Consider the following 20194-nt stretch of genomic DNA (forward strand, 5'->3'; position numbering starts at 1 on the left):
TGGTATCCATTTGCTCATACACCTCGCCAATCACTGGTTTGTCTGTATCTGCAAACCGAATCATGTGATAAATTGGCTTGGTGAAATCTAATCCCTGCCTCACAGTTGTCCAAAACTGCCCATCAAGAGCGGCCTCCTCCACCGTTTCAAAACCTGCCATGTCAGCTACATTTGTAGCCCTTTCCTTTAACACCTACCAATGTGGACTTGATACCATGCTAGCTAATGCCTCTCTTACCTTCAGAAGGCGCCTGAAGGTGAGGTAATGGCTACCAAATCTAGTCCTCGCAATCTTCAGCAACTCCAATCTCGAGTGACTACGGAAAAGGCCATGGGTATTGCTATGATTTGTAATAAATTTTATCATTTGTTTTCCTTTCTTGTACAAATCACCAATCCATTGGTATTGTTCATTTTTGTTTTTGACAATATCATGCAACAGAAGGTTCAATGTGTGAACCAAACATCCAGACCAAAATATGTTCGTGTATTTATCCTCAATAATTGCTCCCGCTGCCTTACAATTAGGAGCATTATCAGTGATGACTTGGATGACATTGTATGGGCCAATACACTCAATTGTTTCAAGTAATGCTTCTGCAATGTTGATAGCGGTCTTGAACTTGTCTAAGTAATCATGTGCAGCTAGAAAGATGGGACCACTAACAGACACAGCAAGAACACTTATCAATGGCTTGCCTTTTACATTTGTCCATCCATCAGATACAATGGACACCCCATTGTCAGTCCAAGAACTTGTCATTTTATTCAAAGAATGTGATATTTTTGCTTTTTCATGATCAAGGCCAACAGTTCTTGCCTTGTCATACCCAGGGCTCTTGTATCCTTTAGGGGCATCATTTATGGCAGAAACCATTTCGTGCCAATAAGGTGAGCGTAGAACATTGAATGGTATCCCACATGCATAGAGGAACCTGTAAACTTTTGAATCCACATCATTCCTACACCCCTCATCAAGGAAATCTGATATGGTTCTACGCCTTAAAGATGATGACCCTGTGCCTCCATGTCCATATCCACTGCCTTGGGAGGATGCTGAAGGAGTTCTTTGTGATTGTGAGCTTGGTTCAAAGAAACCCCTTGATCTTTTTGTTCTGTATTGGGCGTCCTCCTCTTCCTTTATGTATTTGGCTCTCTCTACTGTTGACACCGTTGCACAAGTTTTGATTCCTATTTGTTTCTCTCCATCCCATGGCCTTTTCCCGCAGAGGTGTCTTCTAGCACGGGTGTATGAACCTGTGTAATCAGTGTTGCAATGGGGGCAATGAAATTTAGTGGTTCCACCCCCTCTCCCTGTTTCAGCCCTGTGAACATATTTCCACAATGGAGTTTGGTCTTGTTTAGTTTTTTGAGGGTCATGTTCACCCTCCTCCACCTCCTCCTCACTGGGGTTTTCACCCATTTGACTTCCTCCGGCTTCTTCATCCACCTCTTCAGTTTCAGGCCCCCTCCATTTCCTACTCTCCACCACCATAATAACCATAAAAGGGACCAGGAAGAGGAAAATGCCAATAAATATCCCCAGGTCCATGGTGTTTGATGTTTGTAGGGTTTTGAGTCTTGAATCTGCAAATTAATTTAATTTATTGGGATTAATTAATTTAATTTATTAATTTAATTTAAATACATGATTTTTAAACAGTTAAACTCAAACAACTAAATTAAATCAACTAAATTAACTACCTAACCAGCTAAACTAACTAGATTACTAAGTTACTTATCTCTGCAGGCTTGCTCCTCGCTCCTTGGCAGTTGCTCCTCGCTCCTCAGCACTTGCTCTTCGCTCCAATGCTCTTGCTCCAGCTCCAAACTTGCTCAATGAAGTGATAATGAATGTTTTTTTGGCCCATTGGCCTTATAAAACAAAAAAAAAATTCTAAAATTTTTAATTTTTTCGGGTCCGGCGGATTTTTTTTCCGCCGAACCGCTCCCGGCCCGGCTCGATTCGCTCCCGGAGCGTTTTTTAATGCCCGAGAGCGATCAGGGAGCGATCGCTCCCCGATCACTCCCGGGCATTAAAAATCGCTCCGGGAGCGCGGGAGCGATCGCTCCCTGAGTCGCTCCCTAACAGACCAGGGAGCGTAAATTTTTTTACGGGAGCGCGCTCCCGAGCCGCTCCTGCCCGGAGCGCGCTTCGGGAGCGGGTTCGAAGGGGGGGGGGGGCGCTCCAGGAGCGATTTTCGGGAGCGCGCTCCCGAGCCGGTCCCGCCCGGAGCGCGCTTCGGGAGCGGGTTCGAAGGGGGGGGGGGGCGCTCCCCCGCAACACTAACTCGAAGAAACCCCTACTGCAACAAGTTTTAAATTACATTCATCAAGTTATTCTTCTGAATACTGAAGCAAATTACTTCTGCAACCTACACTAATTAAATATTTGATCTCATGAAACAGAAAACAAAGCAAATAACAAGATACATTGGACACACTTATTTTTGGACACAATAGTCCCCGAAAAAACCCATTGTGGGAAAACCGGTGCAACAACTCTGAGGGTTTTATTATTATGTAGGAGAAATATTTGAATACATATCTAGGATGCTCATCTAGCAATCCTTTACAGAGAAAATACTGGCGGAAAATCTAAGTAAGTTTTACCTCACTTCACCCGACAGAATTCCGGCTGATCCGACACATGACTGGCTAACCTTGGCTATTTCTGCGCTTGTTCTGCGTCATCTTCTCTGCCCTTTGCATCAACTCTCTCGGCTATTCCGACAGTTCCCGGCAGTTTCGGTTGTTCCGACAGATTTGGATTCTGAATGACAGGCAACTTTTCTGCGTTCGCTGTCCTGACTACTGGGTTGCCTCTGCGTCAGCTCTCCTGGCTATTCTGACAGTTCTCAACATTTCCGGCAGTTCCCAACAGTTTCAGCTGTTCCCTGCAGTTTTGGATTCTGCGTGACATACAACTTTTCTGCATTAGGTCTCTTGGCTACTGCGCTGCCTCTCTGCAAACTCTTTCCGCCTCTCTGTCAGTATTCTCCGGAAAGTCCTCCTTCCAGATTCTCTTTGCCCCTTTGCTAAAGAATGATCACTTAGTTCGAATTTCTCAGCTTCCTAGCCCTAGAAATCGAACTCCAGATCAATTCTCTCTCTATGTGTGTGTTTCCAAATGAACCCCAAGCCTCCATTTTATTCTTTTCCTGTTGAGTCTTCAATGGCCGAGATTAAGTCTCTGATCAGCGGCTAATATTAAAACATGACTTGATCTGCCTTCTAGATCATTCTCACCCATATTTTGATCAATACCCATTGATATTTTAATTTCCCTAAGTTTATACTTGGGGACTCCATTAAAAATATTAATTATTCTAATAAAATACAATCCGGGCGGAATTTCACCAAACGGTTTCTGGGTTCTTTAGAACTCATTTTCCTTAGCCTCTACACCAATTTTCAAGGCTAAAGCACTTCCAATGCTACCAAAAGCTAACAAGAATGACATGTGTATCTCTCCCTCTCAAATAGGAAGGACATATTCCAATAAAGAAATGTACTCATTCCTACCGAAAAGGACATATTCCAAGTGCTCTTGGGCTTCTTTGTCCTTCCTTCCATGGAATTTGTTACTTCTTGATAGTCACTAGGGGGGATGATGAGGCACTCCTAATATGTTGTCAAAACTTAATGGGTGAAGCACCCATTTTTCCCATGTTGAAAAGACTTTACGCTTAGCAATCTTAACAATGAAAGGGGTGTGAGGTGGTTCATCACCCCTTCGTCGATATATCAAAATGGTTGGGTCTTCCATGAGAATAGTGTGGAGTCGCTAGAAGAGGATCTATATTGTCGCTATAAGAAACACCTAATATTGATCCAAGGATGTAGACCTGCTTCCTCCTTGGAAATGACGCCAAAAATATTTCCACACATTCTAGAAGGGGTCCTAGGAGGGGTACCTAAGGAACAACTACCAGACCAAATGACAACAATGGGACAAAGACCCACTGTCACCGTAGTCAGTGTCCCCTGCTCTTTACGGACTTTCACTAATGGGAGGAGTCTCCGTATGGAAGAAATCACTTGTAATGATGGGATCAATGATAAGGTATGAAGTGATTCCCAAGGACCATTCAAAGGAGAGGCTCAATTATGGCTTGGTGAAGGAACGACTCTCCAAGAAAGACCTAAGAGGAGAGTCAAGACCCTAGGGTTATGAATATTTAATGATGATGAGTATGTATGGTATCAAGACTTCCAAGGTGAAGCAAGAATTCTCTAGGAGCTTTGCAAGATGATTCTTCTTCAAAGTAGGATTTTTGCTCCATTAGAGAGACCTAGAAAGAAACCTATGTGAGACCTAGGGTTTGTGAGTAATCGTGGGAGGAATTCCCTACTATGATCACTCGGTCAAGCTAGGATAGGGAAATTGTAAAAAACGATCAATTTATTAGAGTTTTATGTGGAAGTGACCCTTAAGAAAACCTCTCAACCTATGACCTACAAGATAAGCTTTCAAAGTCAGAGTTAGGGCTCGAGTTTTCTCGCAAACCAATTGTGCGAATTCCTTGAAACTTTGAGAATCCCTAGAGGAAACACCAATGCAGTTTCTTGTCTAGACATAATTGAAAAAATCCTCCCCTAATGGAATTCATAAGGAGCCCTAGCTAGGTCGTCAAGGAGACGGGATGAAAAGTTTTAGGAGGAGAAAAAGAGAAGGAAAGAGGGTGACCACCAATTTTTCCTTGGACCATTGCCTACTTCCCTTGGCTATATAGTCAATGATGATTCAAATTTTGCTAAATTCGTCCAAAAGGAGGCTAAAAAGGGATGCCCTAGCAACCACTTTTCAACTGTTACCCACAAAAGAACTAGCTAGTTGCAATAATTCCACACGTTAGGCATTATTTCAAGAGAAATCTTCAATGAATAGCACTTACAAGATAACAAGAGATATATCCAATCATAGATCAAGAAGTAGCTCCAAGAGAAAGTGAAATTAGCCCCCAAAGATATTGAAATGTATCAAAGACATCCAATTTTGTTTAAGAGAAAGAAGTGCGAAATTCTTTACAAAGAGATCCAAGTGTGATGATTATGCTCTTCATAGAGGAGAGTCTCATCTATTTATATGATCCTCTAATAGTTCGAATTAGCCTAAAATGCCCCTAAAATTATTTTAATGTGCAAAATAACATGTCCTTGGTGACAAGCCTATTGAGAAATCTTTAGGGCAACTTATTAGGGTTTCTTTAATTTGATTTCTCTTTAGCATGACAATTTCTTGTGATTTCTTATTACTTATTCTATTATTAAGTTCTTATCATCAAGACAATTGCCAAAATTATGAAGATCACAAAGATAAGAATGCAAGATGTAGGCACTCAGCCAAGGCAAAACCCCTCTCCTAGGGGAAAACCCAAAAATTCTCCTCTTCTTTTAGAACCAAATCAAATGACACAACCAAGACCCTTTGACCAAGACAAGGGATTCCTCTAATCCACCAAGTGAGCCTCCCATGAAGACAAGTCAAACTCTAGTTAAATCTTCAAAAGTCAACATAAGTCAACCTTCCAAAATGTGAATCAAATAGGGTCTTGATCCTCTCTGCAACATCTAAAATATCGGCCTGCACTCTCGTCCCTACACCTTCGCACTTCTGCTTCAGATCTATTCACACATGCAGCAAAAAATGAGCAGATCTTGGCATTTGATCAACCTTCTCCTCTTCATATAATGGATGGCCCTTCTCTTAAGTTTCTTCGTACCTCCTTCTTCAATAGAAATTGCATATGTATGTGTATATCCACAATAGGTCGAATGCTTGCTTGTATATAGTCTCCCAATAAGGTCGAATCTCTTCGTTAAGGCCGACATGAAGGATGGGCAGACCGACTTGATGGTGGAGGTGTAGATGAGAAAACTACATCAAAATAATTTTATTTCTTTAATATGAAAAGCCCAAGAGGGGTCTAGAACATAATGACAAGTACAATGACTCATGACTCAACCCCCAGAAGCACTCAATGGGTGCTTTGACCTAGAAACATAATAAATTGAGTATGAAACCCATGCTTTGTAAAAATAAATTTCTTTGATCTTTACACTAATTTTTATTTTTCTTTATTTTTACAAGTACATAAGAATTATATTAGACAACAATTAAAAAGACCGATACTAGTTACATTTCTCAACACTCCCTCCTAACTAGAAAGGTGTACATAATTGTTTGACCAATACAAGGTTGAGCTCAATTTGAAATGTTCCAAGAAGAGTACAACAACATACACAATGCTAGATACCATCAAGGCCAAATGAATTGCGAAGGTATCACATCAAAGATCCAAGTTTCAAGACACTATTTCAAGGATGCATGTGTCATCACGAAGACACCAATTCATGGATCCAAGTGTCATTTCCAAGACACTAATTCAAGGATCTAAGACACTAACAAGGACTAAGGTATCATCAGGGCAACATGCCACTATAGGTACCATCAGGCTGCAACCCTGGTATCAATCCAATAGGATATAGATACCATATAGGCTTCCATGCCAATATACCAACCGTTATAGAGATCCAGGTATCATGAAGGTCAACACTAAAACAGAGCTCCATAAGACCAAGATACCTTCCCACACTGGGATCTATACATCATCAAGGCCAAGCTATAACTGAGATCTCAATATCAACCAGGCCAAGATGTCCTCCCAAGTACCATCATAAAGGCACGCAGCCTAAGGTACTCATCTCTCCCTCTCAAATCAATCCAGGCATGCTTATCAATATTCAAACTTCTTAGAGAGAGATCAACACATCAACTACTTGTTCATCTATTTGAACATACTGTAGCCTCACAACCCTAATTACTTACAATATATTGGTTCTTATTATCAATATGCTAGCACAGTCTCTGGGGTCCTCAACCATTTTGATGCTGTTTAGTCATTATAATGTCCAAACAAATATTGACGGGAAGCTTCCTTTTTCCAATCTTCTCAAGTAGCACCAATCTCAACCTCAACACTTTTGAAAACAACTGAGCCTTCTTTACGACCTCATCAAACACGAATAATCATCAGTAGTGCTTTAGTCATATTCCGATTCTTTTCCTTATCGATATATTTGAGGATCATATTCTCTCTCTTAACTATGGTGGATTTACACTTTTGTTCATCCAAGCTCCCTCTCAACTTAGGGAGATCAACAACTTTATTCTTCCAGCTACACAGGCTCTTTCTTTTGCATCATCATATCATCAGAGAATTTCGACCTTCCAAAACTTCATTTCTTCATATGGCAATAGGGTCATCATTCAGTCATTAATGTCAACTTAAACTCATCAAGCTTCTTGCAACTCCCTCTTTCCATCATGTTCATCAACATCATAAGGTCATCATCAAGTATGAGGTAGGCATACCTCTTTACAACTTCTTGCAAACTACGTGCCTGCAAATCTCAACAACTACAACTGGGCACACAAATATATATATATATATATACAAGAACATGAAATTAACTTTTATCAATAATATGTTATCACAATGAGAGCATCTAGGGTCATCAAAACTTCAAACAAGAAAATAAATATTTGATATTCAAAACCTAAACCTTGTTAGTATTTACACCTAGGGTTACACTTTTATGCCATAGTCTTTTATATCAACCTTTGCTAGGGTTTTGTCATAAACCCTAGTGACTATCATCAAACCCTAAAAGCCTAGGGTTTTATCACATGCCTTAGATATCATCAACAAACCCTAATCAAAAGGCTAGGGTTTTATCAAAGTGAACGAGTATTAAAAGATAATACTACAAGGGTTGATTTAATTTGGATATCAAACACCCTAAGAATCTTTATGATTATATGGTAAAACCTATATAATTCTTATAGCTTCCTTCATCATGCTTACCAATATTATCAAGTCATCTTTACTTACATCTTCAACATCTTGAAGATTATGTACCTGCAAAATTTTAATAATAAGTACAACCAAAGACAAATATACAAAAGCATGAAGTTGACTATGTCATTACAATGGAAACATCAACTCGTTCATACTTTTAAACATCAAATACCTAAACCTAGTTAGGTTCATAATCAGCAAGAGTCATATCTTTTATCTTCTAGACTTCAACTTCTTGCTAGGGTTTCATGCACTAGCATTTCTCATCAATACATCGAAGTTAGATATACAACAATTTTCTCAAGGCTAGGGTTTTGATCATACAAACGAATATACACTTAGGGTTTCATTCCTAGGATCTTACTATACATAGTACAGGGGTTTTGTTCATAAACTCTAATTTACCAAACCCCAAAGATATAAGGTTTCAATACATAACTTGGACATTAACAACAAACCCTAAAGAATTAGGGTTTCTATCATAACAATACCAAAAACCTAAACATTAAAACAATAGGATTTCTAGGCTTCATCAACAACCCTAAGTAGACTAGAGTTTCATAATCAATATTGACATACCCTTAGCAACAAGAGGCTAGGGTTTTATAGTGAACCCTAAAGGTTAGGGTTTCATAAGAATGATTAAAATGATAGTATGACGAGGGTAGATTTAATCTAATGATTAATCACCCTAAATTGAATCTTTAAATTTCAAAACCCTAGACATAGTGATGCCAGTAATGTAATGCAGATGTCAAAAGAGAATGAACATACCTTTTCTATGAAGAGAACATTGTGACACAACTGGTAGTTTAAGACATTCCTTGAATTGTTCTTTAGCAAACCTTGTAGGACATCAAATCTTGAGGGACTTCCTTTGCAATAAAACTTCTTCCATGCTTCAAGTCTATCCTTTGAAGTCTCCTCCATAACCTTTGAGCATTCAACAAGCTTTCCTAACCAAGGAAAATATAAAGAAAAATGTTATTAGCATACAATACAAACAAATCTTGATGTGAGGAGGAAACCAAACATGAAAAGATGAAACAAAGAACAAAATACTTATCTTTTTGGTAAAAATGGTGGAGGCTCCCTCTTAATCCAATCTTGAGGGATACCTACAACTTTATCAAAATAATTCAAAAGTGTTCTAACAAGACATGTTAGACCTACAAACTCTAGAAATCAAAACATAAAGGAAAACAATACAAGACTAAGAAGGATATGTAGGAGAGGACTTAGTAGTATAAGTCCTTGACTTCTGATTCCTTAGTCTTGTTCTTCTTAGGTGGAGCTTCATCGGTAATATTTGCTTGTTCCCTATCTCTCTTCTTATTCCTTGGATTCTCAAGACATTGATTCTTGTAATGACCCATCTTATGACAGTTGTAACATTCAATTTTGGATAGGTCAACTTTCTTCTTTGGTCCTTTGAACTTCCTGAAGGTTCCCTTTTTCTTGTGATGAGCAAAACAGGCAATAGAGGTATTTTATTCTTCTCCTTCTTGTTGTTTACTAATGATATTCAGGATTCTTCTTGACTGCATGCATTCCACATTTGTTCGAATGTTGGAGTATTTGTCCAACTGCTAATTCTTGATGCAAATGCACTCCAAGATTTTTGTAGTCCTATAAGAGCAACAATTACGAGCTCTTTTTCTAGAATAACGCCATCTATTGCTTGAAGTTCATCTCTTATTTTAGATATCCTTACAGAATATGATGATACGGTATTGTCTCTTGTCATCTTTATTATCCTTAGTTCATTTTTGAGGCTTGCTATTTGACCAATGTTCTTGATGGTGAATAATTTGGAGAGAGCCTCATACATTTCTTGAGCGGAATCTATGTTGGATATGTATGGAATTAGGTTGTCCTTTACTCCATCCACTATTAGGTTCATGGCCAAGATTTCAGTTTCTCTGAACTTCTCTTTCTTTGCTTCATCAGTAGGCTTCTTGACTTTTCCTTGAACAAGATTCAAAACTTTGTGCTTTTCGAGGATAAGATCTATCCTCTTTTTCCATGCCTTGTAGTTGGAGGCTCCTTCTAGCTTGTTTTCTCCCTTCATTGAAGTTGACATAGTTCCTGTAGACAATAGGATTCTCTTCTTATATAATCCTTTTCCTTAATGACCTTTGTTTGATCCCCTTTTCTTCAATAGATCTTCAGTCTGCCTTTTTCCTTCTTCTTCACCTTAGCTCTGATACCATGTTAGAAAATCAGAAAGGCATAAAGATTTTCTTATGTTGATAATTACTTGTGATATCTTTGAGTTCTTATTAACTTTCTTATGTTCTTTTATCTTTGTTTCATCAAGCAATTATCAAAAGCAAAACACAAAGATCATGTTGAGAAATCTAGGGCATCATGAATTAGGTGATTTTTCTTAATTAGTGACTTCTTGTGAGTGCCTTTTACTTCATTAGATTAGGATCTTCTTTGTGCTTAAGTTATTAGTGTTCTTCTTCATCAAACAACTACCAATGCATGAACATAAATAGACAAGAGACACATGATGTAGGCTATCTGCTAGGGCCAAAACCTCTCACTCTTTGAGAGGAAAACCCGCACAAATTCTTCTTATAGAGATGCCAATTGACGAATACCAAGACCAAGACCCTTGACCTATTTTTCACTCCAAGACCAAACACAAATCCCCTTCCACCTTCTCATTTACTTTCTCTCGGTTCCTTCTACTTCAGATTTTGCACCACTTGAGATCACTGTGATCATGTGATGACACCTAACTGAGGTCACTGTAATGACACTGAATTATGTGGTAACTGAGTTTATCAAGGATACCGAACCTCTCCTTCCGTAGTAGCACCGAATCCTAAAGTCACACCACTGAACCATAGTCACTGATCTTTGAGGTAGCATCGAGACCTTCTTCATGTAATAACATCGAGACCTTGTCACACACTTGTGACCTTCTTCTTGAGTGGCACCAAGTTCTCTTTGCTGTGGTCAATGCCACATGGTTTGGGTTCAAGTTCGTGTTCGACAATGATTAGGTTCGGTTTGAGTTCGAATGTCTTGATGAGGTTCGTCATTAGGTTCATCTATATCTATTAATTTAGAATGAATAATACAATAAAATAGTAAGAAATCAGCATCAGTAAACATCAAAAATGCTATCACAGACATGGAAACTGCAAGGATAAATTACAAGCTTGAGTTGCGACAAGAAGTTTTGAGTTTTGATCTATGGACTTGGTCAATGGTTATGAGGTTCGATGAGGTTCGCTGAACCTCAATTTTTTTTGAAGGTTCGCCAAAATTCAAACCTCAAGGTTAAAGTTCAACGAACCTTGTGACATAGGCTGTGGTGGCACCGAATTCTCCTTTGCTGTGAGACAAAGATTATATCAAGATCCTTATTGTGATATAGCACCGAGATAGTCAGGGGATGCCACTATGGTATCACCGAAACTTTGTCTAACTTCTCTGCTCCAATCCGCACTGTGATCTCTGCAATTACATCGAGATTTTGTGTACCCTTATCCGAGCTTCTTTCTTGAATTTGTATCGAAACTTGTTACTGCACTTGTCCACCCAAATTTCAGAGAGTTATCTGAACTTGTTGACTATGGAAATGCGAAGACCTTTCACACATATATAACAGTTGTCCTCTATAAATAAGCTGACATGTATATATGAATAGGTGTGTCTCCATAAGGTGAAGGCAACATGAGTTCTTCACTTCATCTAGAGGTTGACTTCAAGAGGAGTGACTTGTGCTTATCTTGAAGGGCCACTTGACAATTTTACAGACACATATACATTTGTAACATGCCCAGGAAGGGTTCTTCATACATGATAATTGGATCTTTTTGACTTTTAAGACAAATCCTTAAAACCCATGAAGCAAGCATTAAATAAATAATTTTATTTTTCTTCTTTACAAAAATCACAATGACATGTCATTATGAAGACCGAACCTAGTTACACTTTCAACAGATCAAAGACACCGGATATAGGCATTCTGCTAGGGCTAAAACTCTTTATAGGGGAAAACCCAGTCAAATTCTTTCACTAGCAAATTCAAGTTGAGTTATACCAAGACCGTAGACCCAAAGACCTTCCTTCTCCACCAACTCAGCCTTCAAATACGATTCAACAGATTTCAATAATCTTTTCTTGTCCAATAGCTTCAACCTAATAACAACCCAAAATTTCAATCCCCAGTATTTCCATAATTTCGGCCCAGGTTTAGCACCGCAGTTTCGGTCCTTCCATCAACTCAATAGCTTCACACGTGTGAGTGAGAGAGAGAATTTTGACCTTTTATGCTTGACAAAGACCTCTTTCTCCTTTGCTAGCCCTTTCCTCTTCTTCTCTTGAATTTCACACTTTTTCTGGCCCCAGAAGTTTTAGATCAAACTTGATGAGTGAGTTTGTCAAATGCGGTCGAGTTGCTGCCTTTATATCAGAGTTTATGCCCCTCAGTTAGGCTGAATTGTCCAGTTTGAGGCCTACTTGGTGGAGGAGGCCTAGAAGACCTAATTTATATTAACATAAATTTCTTTCTTGACAAATGAAGCCCAAGAAGGGTCTTTTACATTATGACATGTACAAGGACACTTGACATAAACCCTAGAAGCCTTCAATGGAGGCTTTGACTAAAAACAATTGACCCAAGCATGAAACCCATGCTTTAATAAGTCAAGTTCTTTAATAATAATTTTTTTCTTTCTTTTGACAATTACATTACATAATGACTCAAATACAATTATGAAGACCAACACTAGTTATATTCTTCAACAATAATTACATTAGACAACAATTATGAAGACCAATATTAGTTACATTTCTCAAAAAAGTCCACCAAGTAGCTCATAAAGTGAAGAATAAGCCATCCAAAAGTGAGCCGAAATGATGAGATCATGGTGTAGAAGGGTCGTTGGAGGGCCTCGTTGAGTCCTCAAAGTGCCATAATGAAGGTGAGGGCTTCTTAAATGATAGACAAGGGAGTGGTCCCTTGATCTCTAAGAAAAACATCATGTGGCGGTCCAAGTGGCTTTGGGGCACAAGTAGTGGTCTCATGAGTCCATCGATGAAAAATAAGATTGTAAACTTCTCCAAGTGAGGGGACGGGAAATGGTGCTTGCCCTCCCATGTCTCAAGGATGAGACAAACCTCGTCTGGGCCTTGGATCAACTGCCAAACCCTGTATATACTGCTAAGCCAGCTGGGGGCACTGTTGGTCCAAGTGCATCATCTCACATATAATGTGGGATAATGAACAACCTGGTGAAGGTGCTGAGGCTTCCCATAGCATAAGATAATGCTCTGTCACATGATGGAAACCCATGGCTCTCAACGCTTCCCCTACAAATGTCAATATGATCCTCTGGTGGGCTTGGGCCCCAGTTAAGTTGCCCAACCCATGATGAAACCACCTGCCAATCTTGTATAAGATCCAATGTGTCTCCTCACCTTCAGGTACAATAATTCATTAGTGCATCTAAGTGAATCAAGCTTGTTAGTCAAGGGCACAAATGAGACTTCATAGTGGGTTTCCCTTCCAAATTTGGGGCTTTGAGCATGTAATGGTGTTACCTCCCTAGGTAGGAGTGGTTAATAAACAACCTTATTAGGTGTTCCCAACTTCCAAAGGGAAGGGCATGTCCAAGGTACATCCTTCAAGTGGTAGGTGTCATGTGAATAATGATGAGGTGGATTGAGACACAAGGGTTTCAAGGCCAAATGCCATGGGTTCAAGGGCGGCAATGACAAGGGATGTCCATATATTTGGGTGTATGAATGTAGGAGGGAGAAATCATGGTACACGAGTTACCTTGACCTTTGTTTTTCTACCCTTCTTCTTTTTCCTTTTGCCTTCTAATGATTTTCTTTTTATTTTACTGCTCGGGGCTCCAGGGGATGAGAGCATGTTGTGTATGATATAACAGTGATTACCCCCTTAAGGTGGGGTAGTTCATCGCTCACCAGGGGTTGATACATGCATGGGTTTCTTAATGATGTAGGGGGAACTCATAGGGGCCCTAGGAATGTAATATTCGTAAGTAGGAATGCGAGTGATATTAAGCAAATAAATAGTGCAGTAGCATATAAAAATAAAAACACACATTAGACACCCATGAAAACGCTGCCAATCAGGAACTGCTGAGCCATATTATTAAAAATCAGAGGGTTAAATACAATATGAAATGGAATGGTGCACCTAGGCTTGTCATAATGAACAAGCAAGACCAACCCTAGGTGGGAAAATAGCTGAGCTGAAGGTTGCCCAGCTACTGCACCACTTTACACTACACTGCCCCAGTAAACTACCGCCCTGCTGAACTTCGACTTGCTAGAATGTGCCCAAAAACTGCCCAGAAAATCATATCCTTTTAGCCACGGACTCCTTGGACAAAACCCAGAAGGGAATTTCTCTAGTTTTGACTTTGGATTTTTGGCCTCCTTGGAGCCTCTCCCTAGCTTTGCTGCCAAATTCGACTTGCAGGAAACAACCTGCAAATCCCTCTGAAAACACCTCTGAAATGCTAGTTTTACCTGTGCTATCCAACTCCCTGATCCAGATGACTCTTGGCTAAGATTAATTGCTCTCCCAAGCCCCAAGAAATTGCTACTACAAGCCTCTGCGCAATCCATGCCTAGAAATTCGTATAACTGATGCACTGGCCTAACTGGCTGCAAACCCCAGCGAAAATGTCCTCAACACGAAGCCACCTCAACTCCTGGAACTCCTAGCAAGCAATGAACCTCCGTGCTGGCTCCCAACTCCTCCTGCGTATTTCTAGCTGCCCAGGAAATACACAGTTCCCTCTCTGTGCTGTTGGCTGAAGTGTGTGACTATGCTGAACTCACTAAAACTCCTGTGGAATGGCCTCCCTAGGGCGGGCACAGATGGTCCCCCAAAGAAGAGGTTGAATCTCCCGCATGAAAGATTCGTGGCTAAACAACCGGTAGACTAGCAGAGCGTACATAGAGTCTTTGTTTGCAAATGTCAAGATGAAAACAAAATGAGAGATGATCTCTCTTTATAACTCCTTGGGCCCCCTTAGCCTCATGTGGGCCCCTCCATCTACCCAGTCGATTTTCCCTCCAAGCATATCAAATGGCTAATTCGAACTCCTATGTGGGTGGCCCCCCACATTCCACTAGCAACTAAATAAATTCAATTTGGCCCCTAAGCCCCTAATTCGAAAATGTGGGGCCCTCGTCCTTAGTCAAAAATGTGCAAAATTGTGTAGCAACACCTTGTTACTAATGTGTTTAGAAGGGACATGACAAGGAACCAGGGTGATGGCCATAATGATAAGGGTTAGAGCTCATGTTTGGCTTTTGCCCACATGCTAAATTTTATTGCCCCTACCATCTTTTGCATTTTGTGGTATTATTTCCTTTTGTATGTTTCCATGATATGCCTTTATCTTTTTTTTTTAGCTGCATCAACCTCTGGGGGATCGTTTCAGGCTCGACCCAAACATGTGGACAAGGGGAGGGGGAAGTACTAGAGGCTTGTGGACCTAGTGGTCATGTGGACCTAGAGAGAGAAGATGATGAAATAGGGCATTTAATGTTCAGGGAGAAGTGAAAATTGTGGAATGGGAAAACGGGACCACGCTACCAAAATCGGGGTTTCCCAAGTAGTGCCCATCCTAAAGTTGTAATCCAGTAGGGGAGATCCCACGGGACTAGGGTTGAGGATTAACCCCCCATTTAAGGTGAGGGAACAAGAGTATAGTCAAAACCCTTCCTCCTTCCATGTCACCCAATACTCCATATTCAAGTGTGCCCAAGAAAAAACAAAGCATAAGTACCCAATTGCTCAATGAAAAACATACCTTTAGGATTGGATGGCCCACCTTCAAACATACGATCTCGACAGATGGGAGAGGGGACACATGACTGGCTGAGGGAGTGGAGATCAATTGGCACAATATTGGCTACACTGGTGGTTGTCGGGATTGCTGGCTGCTTGCTGAATACAAATCTAGGAGAAAAATTTCTCCTATGTGGTCACCCACGGGTGGTGGGTAACAGGTTACAGGACATACTTGTATTTTGTATTATACTTGGCATTTGTACAGTGATTGTAAAGGTCCATGATCCCTAGTACGGGAACCCTAGGATTTTCTTATTGATGGACTGATAAGGAACGTGTTTGGGCCATCAATTCTTGTGTATTGTTATTGATTTCTCTGCTGTTATATTCCGCTGTGTAAAGTTATTTTTTGGTTGGACATCTCTAGTGTGTTTATGTGCTTAGCTAAGGCATAGACCACACTGTGGGATTTCCAACAAGACTTTGGGTGATTTCTGCACACCTAGACACTTCGGTCCGTGCAGAAGTACCTGCCTGAGCTACAAACATCAACAAAGTAGATTTTGGCATATATATTTCTTTATTGTTTTGTAAGCTCAGCCTTGAAATCCCTTACATGTATCCCCGTGGTATATGTCAATTAAACTAAGTTTGAGTTCCATTGATTGCTGTTGGTTATTCACAAATATTAATAAAATATCTTTTTCGAGGACCAGCATGTACTGGTGTAAACAAATCTTGGTTTTCCAAGCATGGTGCAATTTTCTCAGTACACATTATCTTTAAATTTCCAAGGTAGAAATACGGATTGCCACAACAAACATTTTCAAAACATTCTATAAAGCACTCTTGACATCCTATGCGAGTGTAAATTGGTAGTACATTAAATTACTAAGTTTTTTTGTTATTGAATATATGAGTGAATTGAATTGATGCTTTGTGTATTTTATATCCAGAGCAGGGATGTTGTTTTGAATCGTATTCAACATTAAATACTATACTTGTAAATTATTCTTCATTCTGCATTATACTGTGTTCTAGTTTCTATAGTTTGGAATGCATTTAGTGCATTCGTAAATTGTGGCATTGTAGCTTGCTTTGTGTTCTTAGCAGATGTGCTCATGTGATATATCAACCTTGCAGGTACTGGAGGTATTCAATCAATGAACATGGAACACAAGACATCCCTGCAATGATTGAAAAAATCCATGAGATAAAGATTTCTGAGCTAAGACAGTTGAGAGCCGATACTGAATCTTCTGCTGAAACAGACAGTCTTCCTTATTCGATTTGTGCTGTTTCCCACAGTCTTGGTGGAGCTGCCATGTTGATGTATTTAGTGACTAGGTGCCTGAAAGGCCTTCCACATCGACTTTCAAGAGTGACTCTTTTATCACCTGCGGGATTTCATGAGGATGCTGCCATGCTCTTCAAATTATTTGAGTATTTTTTTCCTATTTTTGCTCCAGTTTTAGCTCCCTTGATACCTGGACTATATATACCTACCAAATTTTTTCGGATGCTTTTTCACAAATTAGCTCGGGATTTTCAGAATTATCCTGCAATAGGAGGACTTGTACAGACCTTGATCAGCTATTTTGTTGGAGGTGATAGCTCAAATTGGGTGGGTGTGATAGGTACACCACACTATAATATGAATGACATGCCAGGGGTCTCCTATCGGGTTGCGGTACACTTAGCACAGATGAAACATAAAAAGAAATTTCTTATGTATGATTTTGGGAGTTCGTCTGCCAATATGGAAGCCTATGGTATGCCTTACCCATTAGACATTGCGGCAAACTATGGTGTCATTGATGTTCCAGTTGATGTAGCTGCTGGTCAAAAGGATAGACTCATACCTCGTTCCATGGTGTTGAAGCACTACCGGATGTTGAAGGAAGCTGGAGTCCAAGTATCATATGAAGAGTTTGATTATGCTCACCTTGACTTCACTTTTTCTCACAAGGAGGAGATTCTCACATATGTTATGTCAAGACTCCTGCTTGGGTCATCACCAACAACAAAATTAAGGAAGTCTGGTTATGGCAGTCAGAAATATCAAGGAAGTAGGGACAAGAGAAAGTCCAGCAAACGTCTATCTCGCAAATCATTTGGCAAGCAAGACAGCATTTCTCCAGTCGACAAATTGCCTGAAGAACCAACAAGTCCCATTTCAGGCTGCAGTTCTTCTGAAGGATCTTCAACGTCAGCCAATGCATAGCTTAGTGGAGGCCCAAATGGAAAAAAAAATTGTTTTCAGTGATATTTGGAAAGGAAGATGCAGACATCAGTATTTAATTCCCAAGTTCATTCGACATGGTGGGCTTCAGAAAATATATGAAAATTTATCAATTCTGCTTATAAGTATTTCCTGTTGAAACTATGACCCTGGTATGTTGCCTATTTTTTGATATATTTAATTTAGTATCACTTTACTATGGCCATCAAAGCTGATATTTAAGCACAGGTTGGGGTGTGATATGATTTCATTTATGGGAATTGTTTCTAATTGTCATTTTTTTGGGCTTTTATTAAATTGCCCATGTCTGAGACTTCTTAACAAAGCATTTCCTAGAAGTGACAAAGAAACTGGGAAACACTTTTTTTCTCTGCTATTACTGAGCTGAAACCAATTCATTTGAATTTCTCCTTGTTTTTTGCATGTCAAATGATACACTGTACATGTGGAAACATGAAATGTATATACATTTTTTATTTAAAACGTATTGTGTGAAAACATGAAATATATATACATTTTTCAATTGAAATGTATTGTTTTTGTAGTGTTCTAAATCTGGATTCATGGACTCCAAAAGTAGTATAATATTTTCAAACTTCGAAGTCTGTATACTATTTCAAATTAAATGCCTCATTTTGGACATCTGAATATTTGTGTGTTCTCAAGTAGTGTCAACATGCTTTTGCTTGTGCCTATGAATCACCACCAACTCTAAGCTACTTATTCGTAGCTTCTCTCTGCAGTTCCCATTTTTATCTCCAGTTTGTGTGTGCATTTCATTTATGCAACCCCACCACAATTATAAACAACCACCACTACATGTCAATGATCCACCTAGGTGGATAGATATGAAAAAGAGGTTAAAGGGTAGTGTCATGTTAATCCATTAAGTATGATTGTCATGTTAGAAGTCACCCTTTATAAGGAAACTCAATATCATAGTCATGCGGTTGGTGTCCATTATTTTTTTATAAACATAAAGACATTGAAAGGGAGATCAAGAAAGAACTTTAGTTTTTTCATTACATTGCAAAGGATGGTGGAGCAATATGTGTTTTACATGGCATCACTTATTGCATGATTGCCCTGGCCCATGAAATCCAAATGATAATCAGTTGTTAGTGAGGATGGAACTTGGGACATGAACCTGATTATTTCTCCACTTCATTATTAGACTACAAACCCACGTCCACCATATTTTTCATCGACATTTGTACATTCAGAGTAGCTTGAACTGGAATATTACATAATCGTTTCAATTTCAATTATTCATGAGAAATTCAAACATTAAGAATAACTAGGAAAAATTCATATATGAACTAACATGCATTCTGTAATGTCCTGAAATTTTGGATTACCTGGCGAGGTGGTTAGGAGGGTTTTCTAGAGCTTGTGTTGTTGGAAAATAAAAAAGGTAGAAATATTTTCTCTTGTTGATAATTACTTGTGATTATTATTATAGTATTTCTTATGTTCTTCTTTTATCTTAGTTCACCAAGCAATTACCAAAACCAAAACACGAAGATCAAGGACACCAGATGTAGGTGCACAACCAGGGAAAAACCCCTATATAGGAGAAAACTCAGTCAAGAACTATTCCTTCAGTATTCAAAATGAGATAGACCAAGACCCCAGACCAAAAGACCTTCCTCCTCCAAGAAGCTAATTCTTTCTTTTGATAGATGATCTCTTCCAAAGTTACCAAATGTCATCTTTTCAAATGCAACTTCAACTCAGAATTTCGACCCCCAGCTTTAGAACTTCGAACCAACTTTAGGACCACAGTTTCAATCTAGCAACTTCAGTACCTCCAACCTAGTAGCGTCACACCGTCGACTTTGATGTGCTTCACAGCTTCAACGTAGCATCACAATTTCGACCTTGATGCAACTTCACAACTTCGATGCAGTTTCCCACTTTTGATGCAACTTCAGAATTTCGTTGCATATGTGAGAGAGAGAGAGAGAGAGAGAGAGAGAGAGAGAGACCCAAAAACTTTGATTCCATCTTCTTTCTTGAACTTCACACTTTTTCTGCTCCCAACTATTGCAATTCGGACTTGTGTGAGATGAGTGACAATGTGGCCGAGTTGCTCCAATATATAGGCTTCTTGTGAGATTGAATTCCCTTGTTGAGGCTGACTTGGTCCAAGAGGCTAATTCTTTCTTTTGATAGATGATCTCTTCCACAGTTACCAAGTGTCATCTTTTCAAATGCAACTTCAACTCAGAATTTCGACCCCCAGCTTTAGAACTTCGAACCAACTTTAGGACCACATTTTCAATC

The 20194-nt window shown here is 39.5% G+C and overlaps 1 protein-coding gene across 1 annotated transcript in view; it reads left to right on the top strand.

Annotated features, from left to right (window-relative positions):
- Nucleotides 1-18325, top strand: part of LOC149225007 (uncharacterized) — a 241761-nt gene extending 223436 nt beyond the window's left edge. The window contains exon 9 of the mRNA XM_089386405.1: nucleotides 16810-18325. Coding sequence (XP_089242531.1) covers nucleotides 16810-17890 — 1081 coding nt within the window. The 3' untranslated portion in view covers nucleotides 17891-18325. The remainder of the gene's footprint in view (nucleotides 1-16809) is intronic.
- The last annotated feature ends 1869 nt before the right edge of the window (nucleotides 18326-20194 follow it).

This window comes from Pinus tabuliformis, chromosome Q, assembly GCF_031772625.1.
Source record: "Pinus tabuliformis cultivar Carrire ecotype Pingquan chromosome Q, CPIR1, whole genome shotgun sequence".
Lineage (NCBI taxonomy): Eukaryota > Viridiplantae > Streptophyta > Pinopsida > Pinales > Pinaceae > Pinus > Pinus tabuliformis.